Raw genomic sequence first — 19059 nt, 5'->3', positions numbered from 1 at the left:
TATATAGACCTACTGGCGGATGACCCTAAGGCCGAAGCACTAAAACTTCTGGAAGAGGGATAACGTTCTTCTTCAGAAATGATGGACTGCGCGATGGACATCGCAACCACTTCGTTCCGTGCTCTGGGTAGCGCGCTGTTCTTAGACGGCAGGGTTGGCTGCGAGCGACTTACTTCCGGCCGGAAGTTCAAAATAAGATTCTTGACTTACCCTTTGATGGGGACATGTTATTTGGGAAGCATGTCGATGACACCCTGCAGGGGATAAAGAAGGACACGGAGACGGCTAGGGCTCTTGGTACCCTACAATATAGGAAAACACAATTCCGTGGGGCAAGAGGAAGAGGCTTCACTTCGCCAAGAGGTGGCTATCAACAGCAACGGTACTCGCAGCAGTCGCAGTCGTACAGACCTCAGTACGGCAATCAGTATTATCAGAGGCAGTCACAATCTCAGTCTTTTTCTCGTCAGAGCTCTCGTGGACGTCAAGGGCGTCAGGGCAAAGACGCTGGCAAGTGTCAATAGCGGCCTCCTGACTCTGACGACTGTTCCTCCGCTCCATGGGTCTCCAATGGGCGGCAGGATAACTCAACATCTGAGCAGCTGGGAAGAAATAACATCGGATCAGTGGGTATTGAACATCATCCAACATGGGCATACGCTAGAATTCCAGGAATTTCCACCTACAAGAGCTTCCCACGCCACTACTTAGAAACATCTAAACCTTCTACAATTAGAAGCTCAACAAATGCTTCAGAAAGGGGCGATCCAACATGTTCCCCTATCACAAAGAGGAGAAGGTTTCTATTCAAGATTTTTTCTGATCCGCAAAACAGAGGACAAGTGGCGTCCAATCCTGGATTTAAGGGAGCTCAACACCTATCTCGTGAAACTGTCGTTTCGGATGATTTCACTCCAGGACATATTGCGCCTCTTGAATCCAGGCGACTTCCTGGCTACGTTAGACCTGGAAGTTGCCTATTTTCATATCCCGATCCACCCAGCTCACAGACGTTTCCTTCGCTTCCAGTTCATGGTGCTCCCATTTGGGTTAAAATCCGCACCCCGGATATTCACAAAGGTGCTGGCCCCGGTAGCAGCTTTTCTGAGAAGACAGTCGCTGGAGGTATTCCCATACTTGGACGACTGGCTGCTGAAGGCACCAAGTTTCCAAGCGGCAACAGAAGCAGTGGAAACATGTTTGAATCTCTTCACTCATCTGGGTTTACAGCTCAACAGGGAAAAATCGGTTCTTCGGCCAGCGAGTTCAGTGAAGTTCCTGGGAGCAATACTCGATACTCAGGTGTGCAAAGCCTTCCCATCGGAAGAGAGACAAATGAAACTCATGTCTTCAGCCGCTCGATTGCAAAAGAAAAAGTGGATGACAGTCAGGATGTACAAATCTCTTCTAGGGTCGATTTCATCCTGTATTCAATTGATTCCGCACTGCAGGCTGCAAATGCGCCCCTTGCAAGAGGAACTAGACCTTCAGTGGAAGCAGGTGGAAGGGTCTTTCAACAACAGGGTAACTGTCACCCAGCAGATGAAACAAACAGTTTCATGGTGGATGAAAAAAAATCTCACCTATCGGTGGGTCTCAGTTTCAGAGCGGCTCCGGCTCCTCGCGTCATTACAACAGACGCCTCCCTTCAGGGTTGGGGAGCGGTCATGCAAGATCTCCAAGTCAGTGGACACTGGACGCCAAAAGAACGTCGCTTACATATCAATGTTCTGGAGCTGAGAGCTATTCGATTGGCAATGTTGGCTTTCCTTCCAAGGATTTCAAATTCTGCCATTCTAGTGTGTACGGACAACACCACCGCAATGCATTACATCAACAAGCAGGGAGGCACAAGATCGCCACTGCTTTCTCAGGAAGCCCAGCTGTTATGGGAATGGGCAATCTCACAGAACATCAGGCTCGTGGCGGAACACCTTCCAGGAGTATGCAACACGAAAGCGGATACGCTAAGCCGCCTGAGGGCAGTCTCGCAGGAGTGGGAATTGGACAACGCAGTGGTCAAGGACATCTTCTCCCGCTCGGGAACCCCAGCGATCGACCTGTTTGCCACTCCGATCGCTGGGGAACCCCAGCGATCGACCTGTTTGCCACTCCGATGAACAAGAAATGCCGGTGTTACGCAAGCAGGGAACACCATCGAGGATCGCTGGGGAATGCCCTTTTGATGTCTTGGTCCGGCGCATTTGTTTACGCCTTTCCACCATTTCCCCTGATTCCTCGAGTCCTCAAGAAGCTCAAGATGGACAGGTGCAGGATGATACTGATTGCGCCCGCCTGGGCTCGCCAGTTCTGGTTCACGGAGTTGCTTCTTCTGTCGGAGGAACAGCCCATTCAACTTCACTCCAAACAGGACTCTTCTATCAATGTACAACGGCCAAGTTCTCCACCCGAACCCGAACTCGCTTCAATTGAAAGCATGGCTCCTGAACACAGGGAGTTTAAGGATCTAGACATTCCGGAGGAATGCAGGAACATCTTAGCACAAGCACGAGCTCCTAGCACTAATAAAACATATAGAGCGAAATGGAAAAGGTTTTATTTATGGTGCCAGAGAGGAGTGCATCCATTCTCATCAGCTCCGCATCAACTCTTACCATACATTCTATCCTTGGCGCAGGCAGGTCTGGCTCATGCGTCCATCAAGGTCCACTTGGCGACTATTTCCAGATATAGACGAACAAGATCTGGTCCTTCTCTGTTATCAGCAAGAGTGATAAAGCAATTCCTAAAAGGACTGTTTAGAGTGTTTCCGCCAGTTCGGCCTCCACCTCCGATTTGGCATCTGAATGTGGTCCTGGCTCAACTGATGAGATCGCCATTTGAGCCAATTCATAAGGCAGACTTGAAGTTCCTGTCATGGAAGGTGGCGCTTCTTCTGGCACTCACCTCGGCAAGGAGAGTGGGAGAACTTCAGGCTTTAACTATCAAGGAACCTTACTTGCAGTTCAAAAATGATACCTTGATCCTCCGGATGAACCCCAAATTCATTCCGAAGGTACCGACAGACTTTCATCTTAATGAACCGGTGGTTCTGAATTCCTTTTTTCCTCGGCCCTCAACCCAGGCTGAGAGGACACTTCATTCTCTGGACGTTCAGAGATGTTTGAAATTCTATCTTCAACGCACAGCTGGATTTCGGAAGACGCCCCAGCTGTTTGTGGCTTTTGGAGCCCCAAGGAAAGGATTTCCTTTGTCAAAACAGGGGATTTCCAGATGGATATCGAGTGCGATCCGTTTCTGCCACCAGGCGGCAGGCACGCCGTTGAAAGGACAGGGGAAGGCGCACTCCACAAGATCGATCTCTTCGTCTACAGCACTGTTTGCAGGAGTATCGATAAAGGATATTTGCAGAGCAGCCACCTGGAGCAGTACTCACTCATTCACGAGACACTACTGCCTGGACGCGGCTGCAAAGGGGGATTCGGCTGTTGGTCAAGCTGTCCTGAGAAATCTCTTCCAGTAAGAGGTGAGCTTTCCTCTCTTCCCTCCTTCCTGTTTTTTCTCACATTTCGTTTATTATGCTATGGTTACTGATTTATGTTTATGATGATATGTTGTATCATTGGTTGATGATAGTTTGTAACTATGAACGAAATGTTTGAGGCAGGCTAACTGCTATCTACTCTGATACAAGCAATGGGAATCTATGAAAGTTCCAATACTGGAGTAAGAAACAAGTTACTTACCTGTAACTTTAGTTCTCCAGTATTGGTAACTTTCATAGATTCCCATGCGCCCACCCACCTCCCCTGGGAAAGCTCACTTCTGGTCTAGGTGATTCTGTGGCAAGGCAACGGCTACGAAAATCTGAGGCTCTGAGCTTTCTCAGGAAGGTTCCACAGGGTGAGGCTAATCTGATTGGTTGCTAGTGTAAGTTTGGGTCTTTTTACATAAGGACACCTATAGGCTACAAAATGTAATGAGGCCTAGGCTAATTTTTATTTTTCTGCACCTATTAGGGTGTATTCACCTAGGTGTGTGTGTGTATATATATGTATGTATGTATGTATATATATATATATATATATATATATATATATATGTATATAATTACCGAGGCTCCCATTCCGACGACGGGGAATGATACAAGCACTGGGAATCTATGAAAGTTTTTGCTTTGATCCGTTAGGCACTCGAATTTACTTTCCTAATTTTTCACAATTTTGTTTATGTGCTACTCACTCCTTTTAAGTGAGATTAATTGAGAAAGCGGGAATTCCACTTGCAGGTGGAGGTGTGCACATTATTAACATGACCTTGTGTGGTCTCATAACAATCCTTTCACCATTTTTATGATAAGAAATCTTCATGACTTTATTTTGGTTTCAAACATCATTTCTTTTTATTCTTTAAGTCTTTGAGTCAATTGAATTAATCCATTCATTTGTGACGATTCGTTAATTTAACATTCAACGTCTACCCAATGCTTTTCGGGTCGAAGTTGACCCTTCCTCGGGGGTCTGTCGGGGGAAACAAGGGATACAATGAGCTATACAGCTACTATTTCAACTTAATCAATAATACAGTCAGTTGCTGTTAGATATTCATAAGAAATAATACATCAATTGCAAAAAAACATTTCATTACGTTCAATTAATCTCAATCTATGAAAGTTACCAATACTGGAGAACTAATGTTACAGGTAAGTAACTTGTTTCATTGCCCTCACCGAGGATCCTTTTCCATCGGTTTCATTACACCTTTACTCCACGCTTGGTGCGCCATTTCACACTAGGCCGCCTTTTAGCCGCAGCCCTGATGAGTCCTTACCCGCACACGGTGTGACGAAACACGTGTCGGCTCTGTGCTCTTGTTTGTACTGATTATTGATTCAGAACCATTAAAGCATTTTCTTTCATTTCACACTGTTGGATTGCTGAATCATTTCTTGAAGGATCACTTTAATTTGGTTCTCGCCTGAGAACTTCATGAGATTTTCGTGTGCACAGGAACCTTGTTGCCGTCAGGCTGGGAGATGTCCTTTGGATCTGTTGGTCTTTGTTAGGTTAATGGTTATCAATCAATATAGCAATCAGAGTACTTGTAAAGCGCGCTACTTACCCGTGAGGGTCTCAAGGTGCTGAGGGGAGGGGGTGCCGCTACTGCTCGAAGAGCCAGGTCTTGAGGAGTCTTCTGAAGGCGAGTAGGTCTTGGGTCTGCCGTAGGTGGGTAGGGAGGGTGTTTCAGGTCTTGGTGGCGAGGTAGGAGAAGGATCTGCCGCCGGACGTTGTTCGTTGGATGCGGGGAACAGCGACGAGGGCGAGGCTGGTGGAGCGGAGCTGGCGGGTGGGGGTGTAGAAGCGGAGTCTGCTGTTCAGTTAGGCTGGTCCGGTGTTGTGGAGTGCTTTGTGTGCGTGGAGAGCTTGAAGGTGATCCCCTTGTCGACGGGGAGCCAGTGTAGGTCTCTCAGGTGGGGGGTGATGTGGCTGCGGCAGGGGACGTTGATGATCAGTCGGGCGGAGGCGTTTTGGATGCGTTGTAGTCGTCGTAGGTGTTTGGCTGGGATTCCGGCATAGAGTGCGTTGCCGTAGTCCAGTCTGCTGCTGACGAGGGCCTGTGTCACCGTTCTTCTTTTTTTGGTCGTGATCCACTTGTAGATCCTGCGGAGCATGCAGAGGGTGTTGCAGCAGGAGGAGGAGACGGCGTTGACCTGTTTAGACCTGGAAGGAGGAGTCGAGGATGAATCCTAGGTTGCGTGCATGGTCGGTGGGTGTGAGTGCTGTTCCCAGTGTGGTCGGCCACCAGGAGTCGTCCCAGGCTGAGGGGGTAGGTCAGAGGATGAGTACCTCCGTCTTGTCAGAGTTCAGCTTCAGATGGCTGTTCCTGATCCAGTCGGCGATGGCCTTCATTCCCTCGAGGAGGTTGGTTTTAGCGGTGCGCAGGTCCTTGGTGAGGGAGAGGATGAGCTGGGTGTCGTCAGCGTAGGAGATGATATTTAGGTCATGTTTGCGGGCCACTTGTGCGAGGGGGCCATGTAGACGTTAAACAGCGTCGGGCTGAGGGATGAGCCCTGGGGGATGCTGCAGATGATGGTGGTGGCCTCGGATCAGGAGGGCGGGAGGCGGACGCTCTGGGTTCTGCCAGAGAGGAAGGATGTGGTCCAGTCAAATGCCTTCTCTTGGATTCCGGCTTCTAGGAAGCGTGTCTTTAGAGTGCGACGGCAGACAGCGTCGAAGGCGCCTGATGTCGTCTGTGGGGGCGATGAGGGCTGTCTCGTTGCTGTGGTTTGTCTGAATCCGTACTGGGCCATGTCCAAGCTGTGGTCTCCCATTTGGCAGGCCAGTTGCATGTTGAAGATTTTCTCGATGACCTTCGCCGGGAGCCGGAGCAGGGAGATGGGCCGGAAGTTCTTGAGGTCTGCCTTGGACTTCTTGAGGAGGGTGTTGATTTCGGCATGTTTCCAGCTTTCCGGGAATGTCGCTGTTTCGAAGGAGATGTTGATGAACTTCCGTAGTTGGGGTGCAATGGCAGCGTCTGCTTTGTTGAATACGTGGTGTGGGCAAGGGTCTGACGGAGATCCTGAGTGGATGGAGTTCATGACCTTGCGTGTCTCGTCGACGTTGGACCAGGAGGTCAGGCGGTTGGCGCTGGTGGTGTTCACAGGGGAGGTGGGGTCTGGCGTAGTCGGGCAGTCATGGTGTTGAAGCTGTCATGGATGTCAGCGATCTTACGGTGGAAGAAGATGGCCAGTGAGTTGCACAGTTCTTGTGAGGGCGGTATCTCTTTGGCGCTGGGGTTGGAGCGTTCCTTTACTATGCTGAAAAGATCTTTGCTGTTCTGTGCGTTGTTATCCAGACGGTCTTTGAAGGAGGATCTCATGGCTAATCTGATGAGGTGGTGATGTCTGCGGGTGGCATCCTTGTGGGCTGCGTGGTTGTCCGGAGTGTGTTCGTGGAGCCATATCTTCTCCAGTTTCTGGCATGCACGTTTGGAGGTCTGCAGCTCGTCGGTGAACCAGGTGGCTCTCTTGCTGGCGTGGTTGTTGGAGGGTTTCTTGAGTGGGGCGAGGGTGTTGGTGCAGTCGTCGATCCACTGTCTGAGGTTGCGGGCTGCGGTGTCTGGGTTGGTGGGGTCGGTGGGTGGGTTTTGGGCGAGGGTGTTGATCAGCTGGTCTTCGGTGAATTTGCTCCAGCAGCGGCGAGGTAGCTGTTGGGTGCGGTGGTGCGTGGTTGGTTTATTGAAGGTGAAATGGATGCAGCGGTGGTCGGTCCAGTGGAGTTCGGTGGTGTGGTCGAAGGTGTCGTGGGTTCCTGTGGAGAAGACTGGGTCCAGCGTGTGGCCAGCGGCGTGGGTGGGTGCGGTGACGAGTTGTCTGAGGCCGAGGTTGTCGATCAGGGTGTCGGAGTTGGCGTTGTTGTTGTTCTCGAGGTGTAAATTCAGGTCCCCGAGGAGGATGTAGTCCGTGGAGGCGAGTGCGTGGGTGCTGGCGAGGTCGGCGATGGAGTCTAATTGAGCTCGGGTCCGGGGGGTCTGTAGATGAGTGTTCCTCTGAGGTTGGTGTTGGGGTCGGTGTGGATCCGGAAGTGCAGGTGTTCGGCGGTGTAGAGGGTGTCGTCTGCGTGGGTGGCGACCTTGAGGGTGGATTTGGGGACAATGGCTATTCCTCCTCCGATTCCTATGGCACGATCTCTGCGAGTGATCTTGTAGCCGTCCGGGATGGCTATGGCAATGTTGGGCGCTGAGGAGTCATTCCACCAGGTCTTGGTCAGTAAGGCCACGTCTCGGGCAGAGGTATCGAGCAGATTCCAGAGCTCGACGGCGTGTTTGCGTGCGGAGTGGGTGTTGAGGACTATGCAGCGGAGGTGGTTGGTGTGAGAAGGTGGCCTGATATGCAGTGCTCACTATTCTAGTGAACACTATGTATCAGTCCAGCAACCCTTATTGATGATTGGTTGTAAGTCAACCTTATAGACCAGCTATCCTAGTAGCGTGGATACGAGCAGTCTAAGGCTAAAGACTCGAGAGGGCGTGTTAAGCCAGCTGTTATACCACACATATACCCCTTGAATACCCAGTGAAAGGACACCACACAAGTGTTATGAAAATAAACAATGTATTTATTAAAATCACAACAGCCCTGTACTCTTTATGAGGACAGGGTACTAAGCACAAAACAAAACTCTTACGAAAATACTTAAGTTAGCACAGTATATACAAATGCCCGAGGGGCACGGAAAACCATATACTCTGAAAGTGGAATGCGAAATTACTAGCAGGTAAGTGCAGTACTAATAGGCTTAGGAATCGCTAGGACTTGACTATAGAATCTTCAGATTACTTCTAGGAGGCCTAGGGGACTCGGGTGCAGAGTGTGCACTCTCACGCGTGATGCGGGACAAAGTCTATGGTAGCTAGTAATGACAAAGTTAGTGTTCTCGGGCGAACCCGACCTGGTAGGAGGAAAACGAAAGTGGATTCTGACCCTTGGATAGTGAGGCTATGCTGGGGCACCGAAATGCCGAAGTTACCTAGCCCAGGGGCTGCAGCTGCATATGTCTCAAAAGACGTCGGGAATCCTCGTAGACGGACCAGGAGCCTGGAAGAAAGATGCTGGCAGGCGACCAGTGAAGAGAGTTCGAAGTGATCCAAGCCTGGATCTTGAAGACAGATGACACCTGAAAGCAGAGGGGACCAAGTTCGAGACTACTAGCCAGTAGCCAGTAGTCAGTGGGCACCAGGAGGGCACCGGATGGTAGCCACCTCGACTAGGTGAGTGGGTGACGCTGTGCTCGCAGATCTCACGGACCAGGAGGCGTTGTCGGCGACCAGGATGGAGGAGCGAGCTGTCCCACGATGGATGAAGCTGTCGGCGTCGCTGGACCCAGGATTGGGCAACAAAGCCTTGGGAAATTCAAGCCCATGCGATGGACTCAAAATGGCGTCTGGAGTGGACCAGGAGGGTCCGGGGTGCCTCTCTTGAAGAAGGAAGCAAGGGCCAGTCTGGAGCAACCAGACCAGCAGCAGTGATGTCGTCGGGCGTCCTGAAGAAGGCCACAAGCCAGCCGGCTAGTAGCCACACAACGCGGTGAGCAGGCAAAAGCAGAAGGGCCCCACGCAGATCGTGGAGATGCTGGAGGGCTGATCTTCGGTGCTGGAGCTGCTCAGGGTGGGGGCTTCTCGGACCCCAAAGCACTCACCAGTGGAGCACACGGTGGGCTTGTTGCAAAGAAGTCGTGCAGTCTTGGCGATCGTCGGTCCCTCGAGGTCTCGTCGCACTCACAGTTCTCAGCTTGGCTGTAGAGGTGAGTAGAGGTCAGAGGTGCCAGGGAAGCCGGGTCTCGTCGAGCTGGGCAGTCGGATTCCGGGGGAAGGACTTGCAGCAGACCGCAGTGTTCTTAGGATGGTGCCCGCTTGATGCAGGGTGACTACTCCTTAGCCACAAGGGAGAATCTTGAAGACGAAATCTTGATGTCCTTTCGCAGAAAGTCGTGTCTTGATTCCAAAGATGATCTAATTTGAACAGGGGGCCCGCTCCTATCTTTATACTAAGAAAAGGGGCTGACCCGGTGACTAGGTCCTGCCTATGGGTGGGACTAGGAGGGGGGTGGTTACACCCCTCTCCCATGCCGGACTTTCCCCAGGCCATGGGCTGGTGTGCCCCTGGAACTGGTTCTGACCAGCCTATGCGTAGTGAGCACCGGGGTGCCACTCAGCAGTCACCTTCCTGTAAAGCCCTGCCTACCCAGGATACACAAAACCCTGTCTGGGACGGTGCTAGCACCGCCCTCGACAGGAAACCCTTTGTCCAGGCTCCCCTCGCTGGAAGGACTCCCAGCCGCAGGGGGTCAGACTCGTGTCTGTGGTGGCAGCATCCATTTTGTGGAGCTGAGGCTTCGTTTAACTTTAACCGGGGTTCACAGTTACATACATGTCGTGTCCCTCTAGAAGGGTGGAATGCTAACCCCGTCGCCAGAATTGGCGAGGGGTTAGTATTCCAATTCGTATGACACCTTACTCGACATGTTTTGATAAAGCTATACCAAAGTTAGCATTTAACCGCGAGGATTATAATGCACTTAAGAGTATATGGTATGCGTTATCATGGAACAGCTATTAGGACTTGGTTCCGCAAGCTGCAGACAGGCTCAGCTCATGCCAGAGCACCATCTCACACGATTCCAAGCACTCTGCCTTCAGGATTGTCAAGGCCTGCCATAGGAGTGACTGATAGGAATCTGTGTGTCTATTTTTTTAGGGTTAGATATAGTTATACTATATCTATAGCAAAGGGTGATTACACGACTTTGCCCCAGCTGTCATGCAGCCAGTTGTCAGATTTAGGAGGCCAGCCAGGGGTGGCATAATACATGCTTCAGCCCCTGATAGGCCCTGGGTACACCTATGGCCTGAGTTACAGGGTCTGATAAGGTGGCCCAGTACCAATTGGAAATGTACCTAAGGTACATGGAATCCATTTTACAGAGAGAGCAGTAGGCCTGGGGTCCTGATTGGCAGGGTCCCAGGTCGACTATGTCAAATACCAGCTAAAACACAGGGCAAAAAGTTGGGGGCAACCATAGTCAGGAGGTACCTTCCTACAGTTGGGTCCAGTCCTTGGAGGTTTGGTGGCTCTGTCGCAGGTGAAGCTGCAGGTGTGGCAGGAGAAAGGTCCGTGAGTCCGTTTCGGGCGGCTTGGAAGCAGGTGTGGTTTCGGCCGGCGTTGAGTGCGTAGAGGGTGCTGGCGTTCTAGCGGAGTCTGGTGTTGTTGCGTTTGCGGGTTCCAGGGGTTGTGGCGCTGGGCGCAGTCCAGGCGCGGACCTTCACGCCTGCTGCTTGGCCTCCATAAGAGGGGGATATGGAGGGAGGAGCAGCTGGGAGGCGGGAGCCGGGTGGCCAATGGGGAGTAGCGGGGTGGGGCCACAGGGACGCAGCAGAGGGAAGGAGCGGGAAACGGCGGGAAAACAGGCGGGTAGCAGGTACGAGGCAGGAGGCAGCCGTGTGGTGGTGTGGGGAGCGACCTGCCTGCGAGCAGGGTCAGAGGCCGCTCCCCACGCCACCACATGGCTGCCAGCTGCCTCGTACCTGCTCCCTGCCGCCCGCCTGTTTTCCTGCCGTTTCCCGTTATGTGGCTCTTGCAAAAGTAGTTGGCGTGTGCAGTGTAGGTAGCGACTGGTGATTTCGTGTGATGGGTAGACATTTATGCAGATGTATATATTGGCCTTGTGAGCAGTTACCCATGTGACACAATTTGTGTGTGGTATTTTCCCAAAGCTGCATAGAAAGGGTGTCATCGGTTCTAATTTCAGCAAGAAAATTGGGTACCTACACCTTAGTTTTGTAGTTGGGGAAAAAAAGAAAAAAACCTCATTGGTGTGATGGGGGTGGTCTTCCCATCTCAGTCATGGTGCCATTGCACGTGCTGCGCTACTGTAGCTATATCCCTGGTAAATATATCTTTGGTAAAATGCGATGTTCTAAGGAGATGTTTAGTAATCTTAAAATGTAGAACACGTTCAGCCTTTAAAATAGTCCCCTATCGAATGAGTATATGCAAAGGTTCTCTGCACACGTAAAGGTAAAGGGTTCTTGTGTAAGAACACTAAGTTGTAGATCGTTATAGACAAGAACATGAATAGTCGAGATCCAGCGGAGTGTGAAAATTAATTTATAGTTCAGTTTTGATCAGTACAATAAGAACAAAGGAAGCCGACCTGCTAGATCTCGACTATTCATTTTCTTGTCTATAACAATCTACAACTTTGTGTTCTTACACAAGAACCCTTTACCTTTACGTGTGCATATACTCATTCGGTAGGGGATCGTTTTCCTTACCTTAACATGGGCTTTTTCTGGGTTTGTTCCTCTGACCTGTTTGCACCGTTATACCTTGGCTCATCCTAACTTAGCTTCAACAGGACACGCTGAGCGCCAATTCTTCCTGTCCTTTACTCAAACCCATTCTCCTCTTTTACTAACAACCTTTAAAATAATATCGTTTATTAAATAAATGTTTTTTAGCGAGCGTACATTTTCATTGTGATGTTTCTCAATTATAGCGATAGTCTAAAAGCTTTAAAAAAAAACAACAAAAAAAACACTTAAATACCCGAATCGTCTTTTATCCTATTTCTGTATTCACATGCAGGCAGTAAAACGATCAACGGTTTGGTGTGAAATTCACACAGTGTCAGTTTTAGTCCAATCCTTCCAGCCATTTACAGAACTAGAATTATGTTGTGGTAACACATACTGGCTCATTTAGACCCATGTGCTAGTGCTAAAGTGGACGCAGTCGGCATTTTTGCCCGTTTTACCACTAACTCTCAACATGGGTTGATCGCATATTGCTCAACCTCTTGCATTAGTGTGGGAAGTTTACCAGGTGGTAATTGCTCATGCTAACCAACGAAAAAAGTAATAAACTGCAGTACAGCCGCAGACTTAGTTATTCCTCCTGCAAATCATTTGTAAATGACACCGAATCCCGTACATATTTGATTTACACCGGGGTGTAAATCAGTGCGCGTCTGTAATCTCCGATGTCGTAATAGTTTTGGGATACGAAGCAATCTTTTTCCACGCAATGCAAACAACAAGCAACTTCATATTTTTTTACTAAATATTACTTGCACTTTGTTTAGAAAATCGACTGGTTCTTCTCAGCCGCCTCGCCTGATAAGTAGTATCTGCCCTTGTTGATGTGTGCTCTCTGATTTACTGTCACTGTGTGTTTGTTTTCTACAGGCCGATTTGTTGACGTCAGACTATTCGGGGTACCAGACCGGAATCGTTGAGGTACACATCCAGATTTCTTTATGTACTGCGTATTTAACTTTTTAGATGGATAGGTGCATGGGGAATGACGTACAGTGTTAAACTTGCTGGCAGTTTCAATTGTGTGTTCCTGGTCTGCTTGGGGGGAAGGCGCGTTTAGGCTTACATACTCTAGTGTCCATGTCTCAGTAACTATGTAGGTGTGGTCGTTTTTTTCTCTTCTAATTTACTAATTCCTTACTTTTTCCCCCGTGTAAATCTGTTTTATTGTTTTCAGATAGTATTGAACACATATGATACGTATAACTTTAGCAATGGCTGTGTGAATTGTTGATAACATCGCAAATCGTATACATATACATTAAGCTGCCTACTTTACCGTGACATAGAATGTAATAGTACTGTGCTAGTACGTATGCAATAATTGCCACTGGTGAGCAAATGCTCCACTTTTCAGCATATTTTGATTTCAGAGCTAAACAGTTTTGCTACAAAGTAAGATTTTACAACACACTTTTTATATGGCTACCCCCAAAATAATCGTCCTTTTCCAAGCGGTCAGTCGTATCTATCTATTGCAGCATACATGCACGGGAAGGATAGTCTTCCACAACAGTGGCCTCTACAAATGTGATAATCTTCTTTAGATAGCTTAGTGCAATTAGGAAAGGTGCCCGCGAGGGATGTCCCCACTGTTAAGAGGTCCTGTTTGATCCTCATCCCCTGCTACTTCGTCCCTATCTGCATTGGAGACATTAGTCGGTGGGTTAGTGGGCATTTCAGTGTATACATTTGCCATTAAAGCGTCCCAGTGCGTGGCAGTAGGGTGTTTCCTGAGACTCAAATTGTCCTCTCTATGTAGGGCCGTGCTCTCCGCCTGAGCCCAATTTGTAAATGGGTGCAACCACGCTTTAGCATGCGGGGTATCCGAGAATTTCCACCTGTGGGTAATGAGGCGTTTGGCCAGGATCAGTCTATGGTCAATGAATCGGGATGTTACTTGTATTTCTAACCCCTACGATTCCTCTCTAAGATGCACACCTCCCATGTGAATGCGAGAGCCCTTTCAGTGCAATAGAACAATCTGCCTTTTACAGCTTGCCAGTAGTGTGCTATTCGGGGACAGACCCATAGCATATGCAGTATTCGGCATTTGTCAACTGACAGCGGGGGCAGGTGGTGTCAATGCACCAAAAGTGTCAATTGATTTTCTCGGGGTAAGATCGACAATATGAGTGATATACAATTGATTCTAACAGGCTACAATTTACATATTGCTATTCCCCATTACAGAAGTAGAGCATTGCTCTTGTAATGGTGAAGTGTGGCTCAGGGGTCAGAGGCGGCAGACCCGGAAGCTGAGATCGGCCCTGGACCAGGGTTCAATTCCCCGCCTCGGCGGGTCTTGGGCTAAAAATTCCACAGACTCGATAATTCTCGCTCCGGTGCCTTCTCGACTCACGGGTTCACACTCTGCGACTCTGGGCAATAGCTTGCTTAATCTCCCCAACGGCCCCTCGCGGCGGGATGCCTGGCTTTCACCTTGTGGATACCCTGCCGGGGTTATCTCACAGGGGAATACCAGGACGGGTTCCCTAAGCAAGCGCCGGGAAACCCACTGCGGGTAGCTGTGCGCTATATAAGCTCAAATACATTTACATTTAATGCAGCCACATGTGACCACCCGGGCACATCTTTAGGTCTAGCTTTTGACAGCACAGCTATCAGCCTCCTGTTAACGATGTACATAGAGTGGGTTTTAAATCCGTTCTTTTCAGCTATTGCCTTGAGACTGGTCAATCATGGTTTGGCTCAACCTTGTGGAGTATACATCTCTTACCTAACGTTATTGGCAGCTTGGATTTATCATTCTGCCTCCACTCAAGTGTGTGCATTGAACTGCATGGGGGTCTACTTTTACAACTATAGTTCTTTTTCTGCTGCTGTCCTGTGTCTTGCTCTGTGCAAAACCTGCCGGTGTTACTACAATAAACCCAGACCTGTTGGAGTTGGCAGTGCTTGTTTAAGCAAACTATTTTAATTACATAACCTAGTGATTACAAACTGTTCTAAAACCTATTGAAAACCTTGTATCCCAGGCTTTTTGACTTTATTTAAAAACGTGTATTCTTCAAGTATGATGTTACTTGAAGTGTACTCGTAGTGCTTGCAATTGAGTGCACATTGTGTGTCCTTGGTTCATGTTATCCGTTATTCTCTGAGCCTCTGGAAAACAATTGTTCACCTGCAGCTTTTTCCCGCTTAAATATGAATTTGTTGTAGTTGCCAAATCTGCAGATGTCAACAAAGCAATGTTTCTACCCCTAATGTATTAAAAGTTCTTAACATCTCTGCACACTGCCTTCAAAATATTGCAAAAGTTAGTTAGTTACTTTTCAGACATATTCTGGTATTACCGTAAATGACAGTTCTGCTCACTCACTGTAAAATATTCTTGGTTGATGGACCAGAGAAGGTTCTCTGTCTGCAGCAAAAAAACAAACACTTCAAACACGTACATGCAAGTTTGAACAGAGTGGACAGTATGAGGCTCCTTTGTCATGAAAACGTGTTTCACTATACATACAAGTTCTTTTTCACTTCAAAGACCTTATTCTCAATGCTTCAGTTATTTCAGGAAGCACTCACACATCAGAAGAATCCTAACCGTTACGCAACTCATTTTAAGGTTCAGTGGCTTGAATCCTGTCCTCCTAGACAAACATGTACATAATAGATCTATAATACACGGAAGCGTGCAATCCCTATGTAAAAGCCTGCCTCTAATTTCTTTTTTTATTACAGACGTGTGTCGTCTCTAGTTGTCTTTAATAATGATGTGATTGAGCTGTTCGACTATAACTTACTCCAGTTGAGTTGTGGTGTTGTAATGCCTGCTTCCAGAGCCAGCAGCAAGGGTGAAACGAATCAACGCTTACGTTTAAATAATGAAAAAAGTGATGGATATACATGTAGTGGGTGAACTGCACAATACGAAACAATAACACCTGGCTTATCTTCTTTACCAAATTGTGTAATTCTATGCAATTGTTTTATTTCACTTTCCCTCCTTTTTCTTTCTTTTTTTTACATATAGGAGGTCCTCGAAATGCATGACTTAAGGATGTGCGCTGTACAAAACCTCCTCCTGTGTTTGATTTAATAAACTATAATATTGTTAATGTAGAATAAGAATTCAGGTTATCCAAAGAGTATGTATAATAACGGACTTGCCTTGTAGTTCACAATTGGCCTTGTTGTCTGGGTGGAAGGAACAATAAATGTTTCCAAATTCACGTTTGAATACTTTCACTGTTAGAAAAATACTTCTCAATGGACTGTTCTAATCTGATGTACAGCGGTGAAATGGTTCTGCATGTTAATGAGACACTTTTTTTAAAGAGACTTCATCATATTTCTATACTTTTACTGAAAGATGTCTTTAAAAAATTAAGGTGTTTCTAAACATAAGTGGTGTAGGACAACCTAGTTACTTCCTTCCTTTAACTAAAATTAACCTTTAAATAAGGCTTGCCTGTTTATTTAACATCTTTTTAATGTTAGTGCTGATTCGAGTAAACCGCACCCCAGGGCTGCTGTTGACCAGGGGGCTGCATGTACATGTCAGGAGGGCAACATGTGCCCCTGGGCTGTACTTTGAGTATCACTGCTTTGACCACATAACATGCCTTTACTTGCTGCATGATTTATTCAGCCCGCTGTTAAATTAAAGCCCCCAATGCCACATATTTCCAATGTTTCTTTTTATGCGGAACAAAACCATAAACCTTCATGTCACGGAAATGTTGACGAATGTGCCTCTGATATCACAGTGATTATTGCACCATTAATATCATCCTGTTGATCGCAGTTCAGACCCCAATGACGAAAAACTGAAATTTAATGGAAGTCATTTGTATTCAAGAGAAAAGTCTAAATATGTTAACAGTGATAGAATGGATAGTAGGAAGTTCCTGTTAACGACATGGAAGCAAAAATAATTGTTGGCGTGCATGCTTATTCAAAATAGTATAAAAAGGGGCGTTCTTATGTGGGATAAAATGCCATCTACCGAGTGTGCGTGAGTTTAAATCTAGCAAGTTAGGTGGGGCAAGAAGGTGAGGGAAAACATCCTGGATCCTCCTAACAGACCCTAGGGTCCGACACAATGTAAAGCAAAACCTATGCACATGCTCCTTTAATTTCTAATTGCAGTAAGACATTCAGTAGATTTAGTACATATTCAATGGACAAGATATATAACACAATCAGAATAATACAAGTTGTTAATGTTCTCTAATCCGAAAATGCCCAGCCAACACGTTTCGCCGTAGGGCAGCCCTTTTATAGCATAACTGAGCAATCCTAGATTGTACCATTTCAAGTCTACCCTCTGATTTAAGTAGTCCAGGACATTCAGGCTATGATCTGCTCTTTCAGCCTTGGTCCTCGGTCCTATGTCTCAGTGAAAGTGTCTTTGAGACCTCTTGTCCTTGTGCATATCGACTACGCCGGTGGCACATGCAGTCGCTGCAGTGGAATCTGAAGTCTCAGTGGCCACAGCACCAAGGGAATCTGTCAGATTCCATCCTTTGTTTCAGAGAAAGCTGCTCAAGACCTGAGGTAGTGGCTTCTCGGCCACAATTCTACTGGCAGCTGACCCTTACACTTACCCTCTGAGTACTGACTGTGGTATGGGATGCATTTCTGTTAGGTTGGTAAAGTCATCTGGGAGAGGCGGTGATCAGAGTGCTCTGGTATCCTGCTTAGACCCACCTCCTCATCAACCTGTTGGAGTTTCAGGTCATTCACTTGCCATTAAATGCCTTCCTATTGTCAACACCATTGCTACATGGTTCTGCAACAATCATGGCGGAGTGGAGCCCTGGGTCCTGTGCCAGGGAGCTCTGCACTTTTGGAACTAGCTGAGTTGGCAGGGCATCTTCCTGGCTGTTAACCACCTGGCAAGAACTTTAAACGTCAGGGTAGACGACTAGCGAATCACGAATGACCGTTACACACGGAGGTAGCACAGGTCATCTTCCAGCAATGTGGAGAACTATAGCTTGATCTCTTGTGAGAACATGCAGTATCAACAATTTTGTATGTTACTGGTCCCAAGAAGACTCTTTCTCCAAGATCCATTCTGACTAGAGTGGAGCACAGGACTCCTATATCCCTTCTCTCGCTGCCTGTCCTGCCCCGTGTTCTGTAGAAGATAAAGAATGACTGCGGCCAAGTCATCCCAGTGGCTCTGGATTAGGCCAGGAGAGCGTGGTACCTGGAAGTTCTTGGCAGGAGCATCTGGCTTCCGTTAAGGCTGCTGCTTCAGGAGGATCTTTTGTAACAGTCACAGGGCAGGGCCCTGCTCCTGGGCCTTCACAATCTACACCTCCATGCACAGAGAGTGAGGGGCGACAGGCGACTGCCGTTGAACTCCCACTATTTTGTGAGGATGTCATTAAAGCAGCCGGGTGTCAGTCTACAAAATCTGACGCTGGGCGAAGTTTGTGACCTGGTGTATTTCCTCTCTGTACAGACCCATTACCGGTCAAGTTGTGGGCTTTTCTGCTTCTTATACTGTCTTTAGCCCATCGAGAACTTGCTCTGCGCACTGTTAAATGTTATTTGTCTGCCTTTGTGTTTCTTTTTTAGTGTTTACTGAACCAGCCACCCTTATTTAAATCACCTGTTTAGATCAGTTTTGTTAATGGTCTGGTCCATATGTTTCCACCTAAACCTTTTGTAATACCACAGTGGGACTTTAATTTGGTCCTTACTTTTCTTGTAGACCCCTTTTGAACAGATTCACCGCTGACCTTTGCGTTACTGACTTGGAAAACAGTCTCTCCAATAGCGATAACGACAGCTCGCCACATGATTCTGTCCTGTCCGTTCATCCAACTTGCAACATTTTTAATGTGGGCTTACCAGTGTTGCAAATTATGGCGAGTTTCTTGTTGAAGATTGTAACACCTCTTCATGTTAGGCAATCTGTTAGCCTTCCTCCATTTTTTGCTCCACCTCACGCCTCAAAAGAGAAGCAGCTTTACTATTTGGACTCCATATGATCCTTAAGCTTTCACATAAAGTGTACCAAGGGCCAATTGGAAGTCTGTCTGCTTTGTAGGTTCCCTGGGGCAAAGAAGTGTAATGCAGTGCAGAAAAGGACCATATCTAAGTGGATAGTTCTGAGTGTATAGACCTGCTACACATTGGCCAGGAAGCGGCCTCTGGAAGGTCTGAGGGTTCATTCTGATCTTTATCCTCCAGAGTCAAGGTTGCAACTACTGTGTTGGCATAGGAAGTACCTGTCTTGGACAT

General features: G+C 47.8%; 1 protein-coding gene across 9 annotated transcripts in view; it reads left to right on the top strand.

The window, feature by feature from the left end:
• The window catches only part of RBFOX2 (RNA binding fox-1 homolog 2), a 617871-nt gene that overhangs the window by 60075 nt on the left and 538737 nt on the right, over positions 1–19059 (top strand). For all 9 annotated transcript variants that reach the window (XM_086958635.1, XM_086958667.1, XM_086958628.1 and 6 more), the window contains exon 2: positions 12706–12756. In XM_086958635.1, the coding sequence (XP_086814761.1) occupies positions 12706–12756 (51 nt within the window). The remainder of the gene's footprint in view (positions 1–12705; positions 12757–19059) is intronic.

The sequence above is a fragment of the Lissotriton vulgaris genome, chromosome 1_1, assembly GCF_964263255.1.
Source record: "Lissotriton vulgaris chromosome 1_1, aLisVul1.2, whole genome shotgun sequence".
NCBI classification, from domain to species: domain Eukaryota; kingdom Metazoa; phylum Chordata; class Amphibia; order Caudata; family Salamandridae; genus Lissotriton; species Lissotriton vulgaris.
The sequence above is the reverse complement of the archived record's forward strand: the minus strand, read 5'-3'. Positions and strand labels throughout refer to the sequence as shown.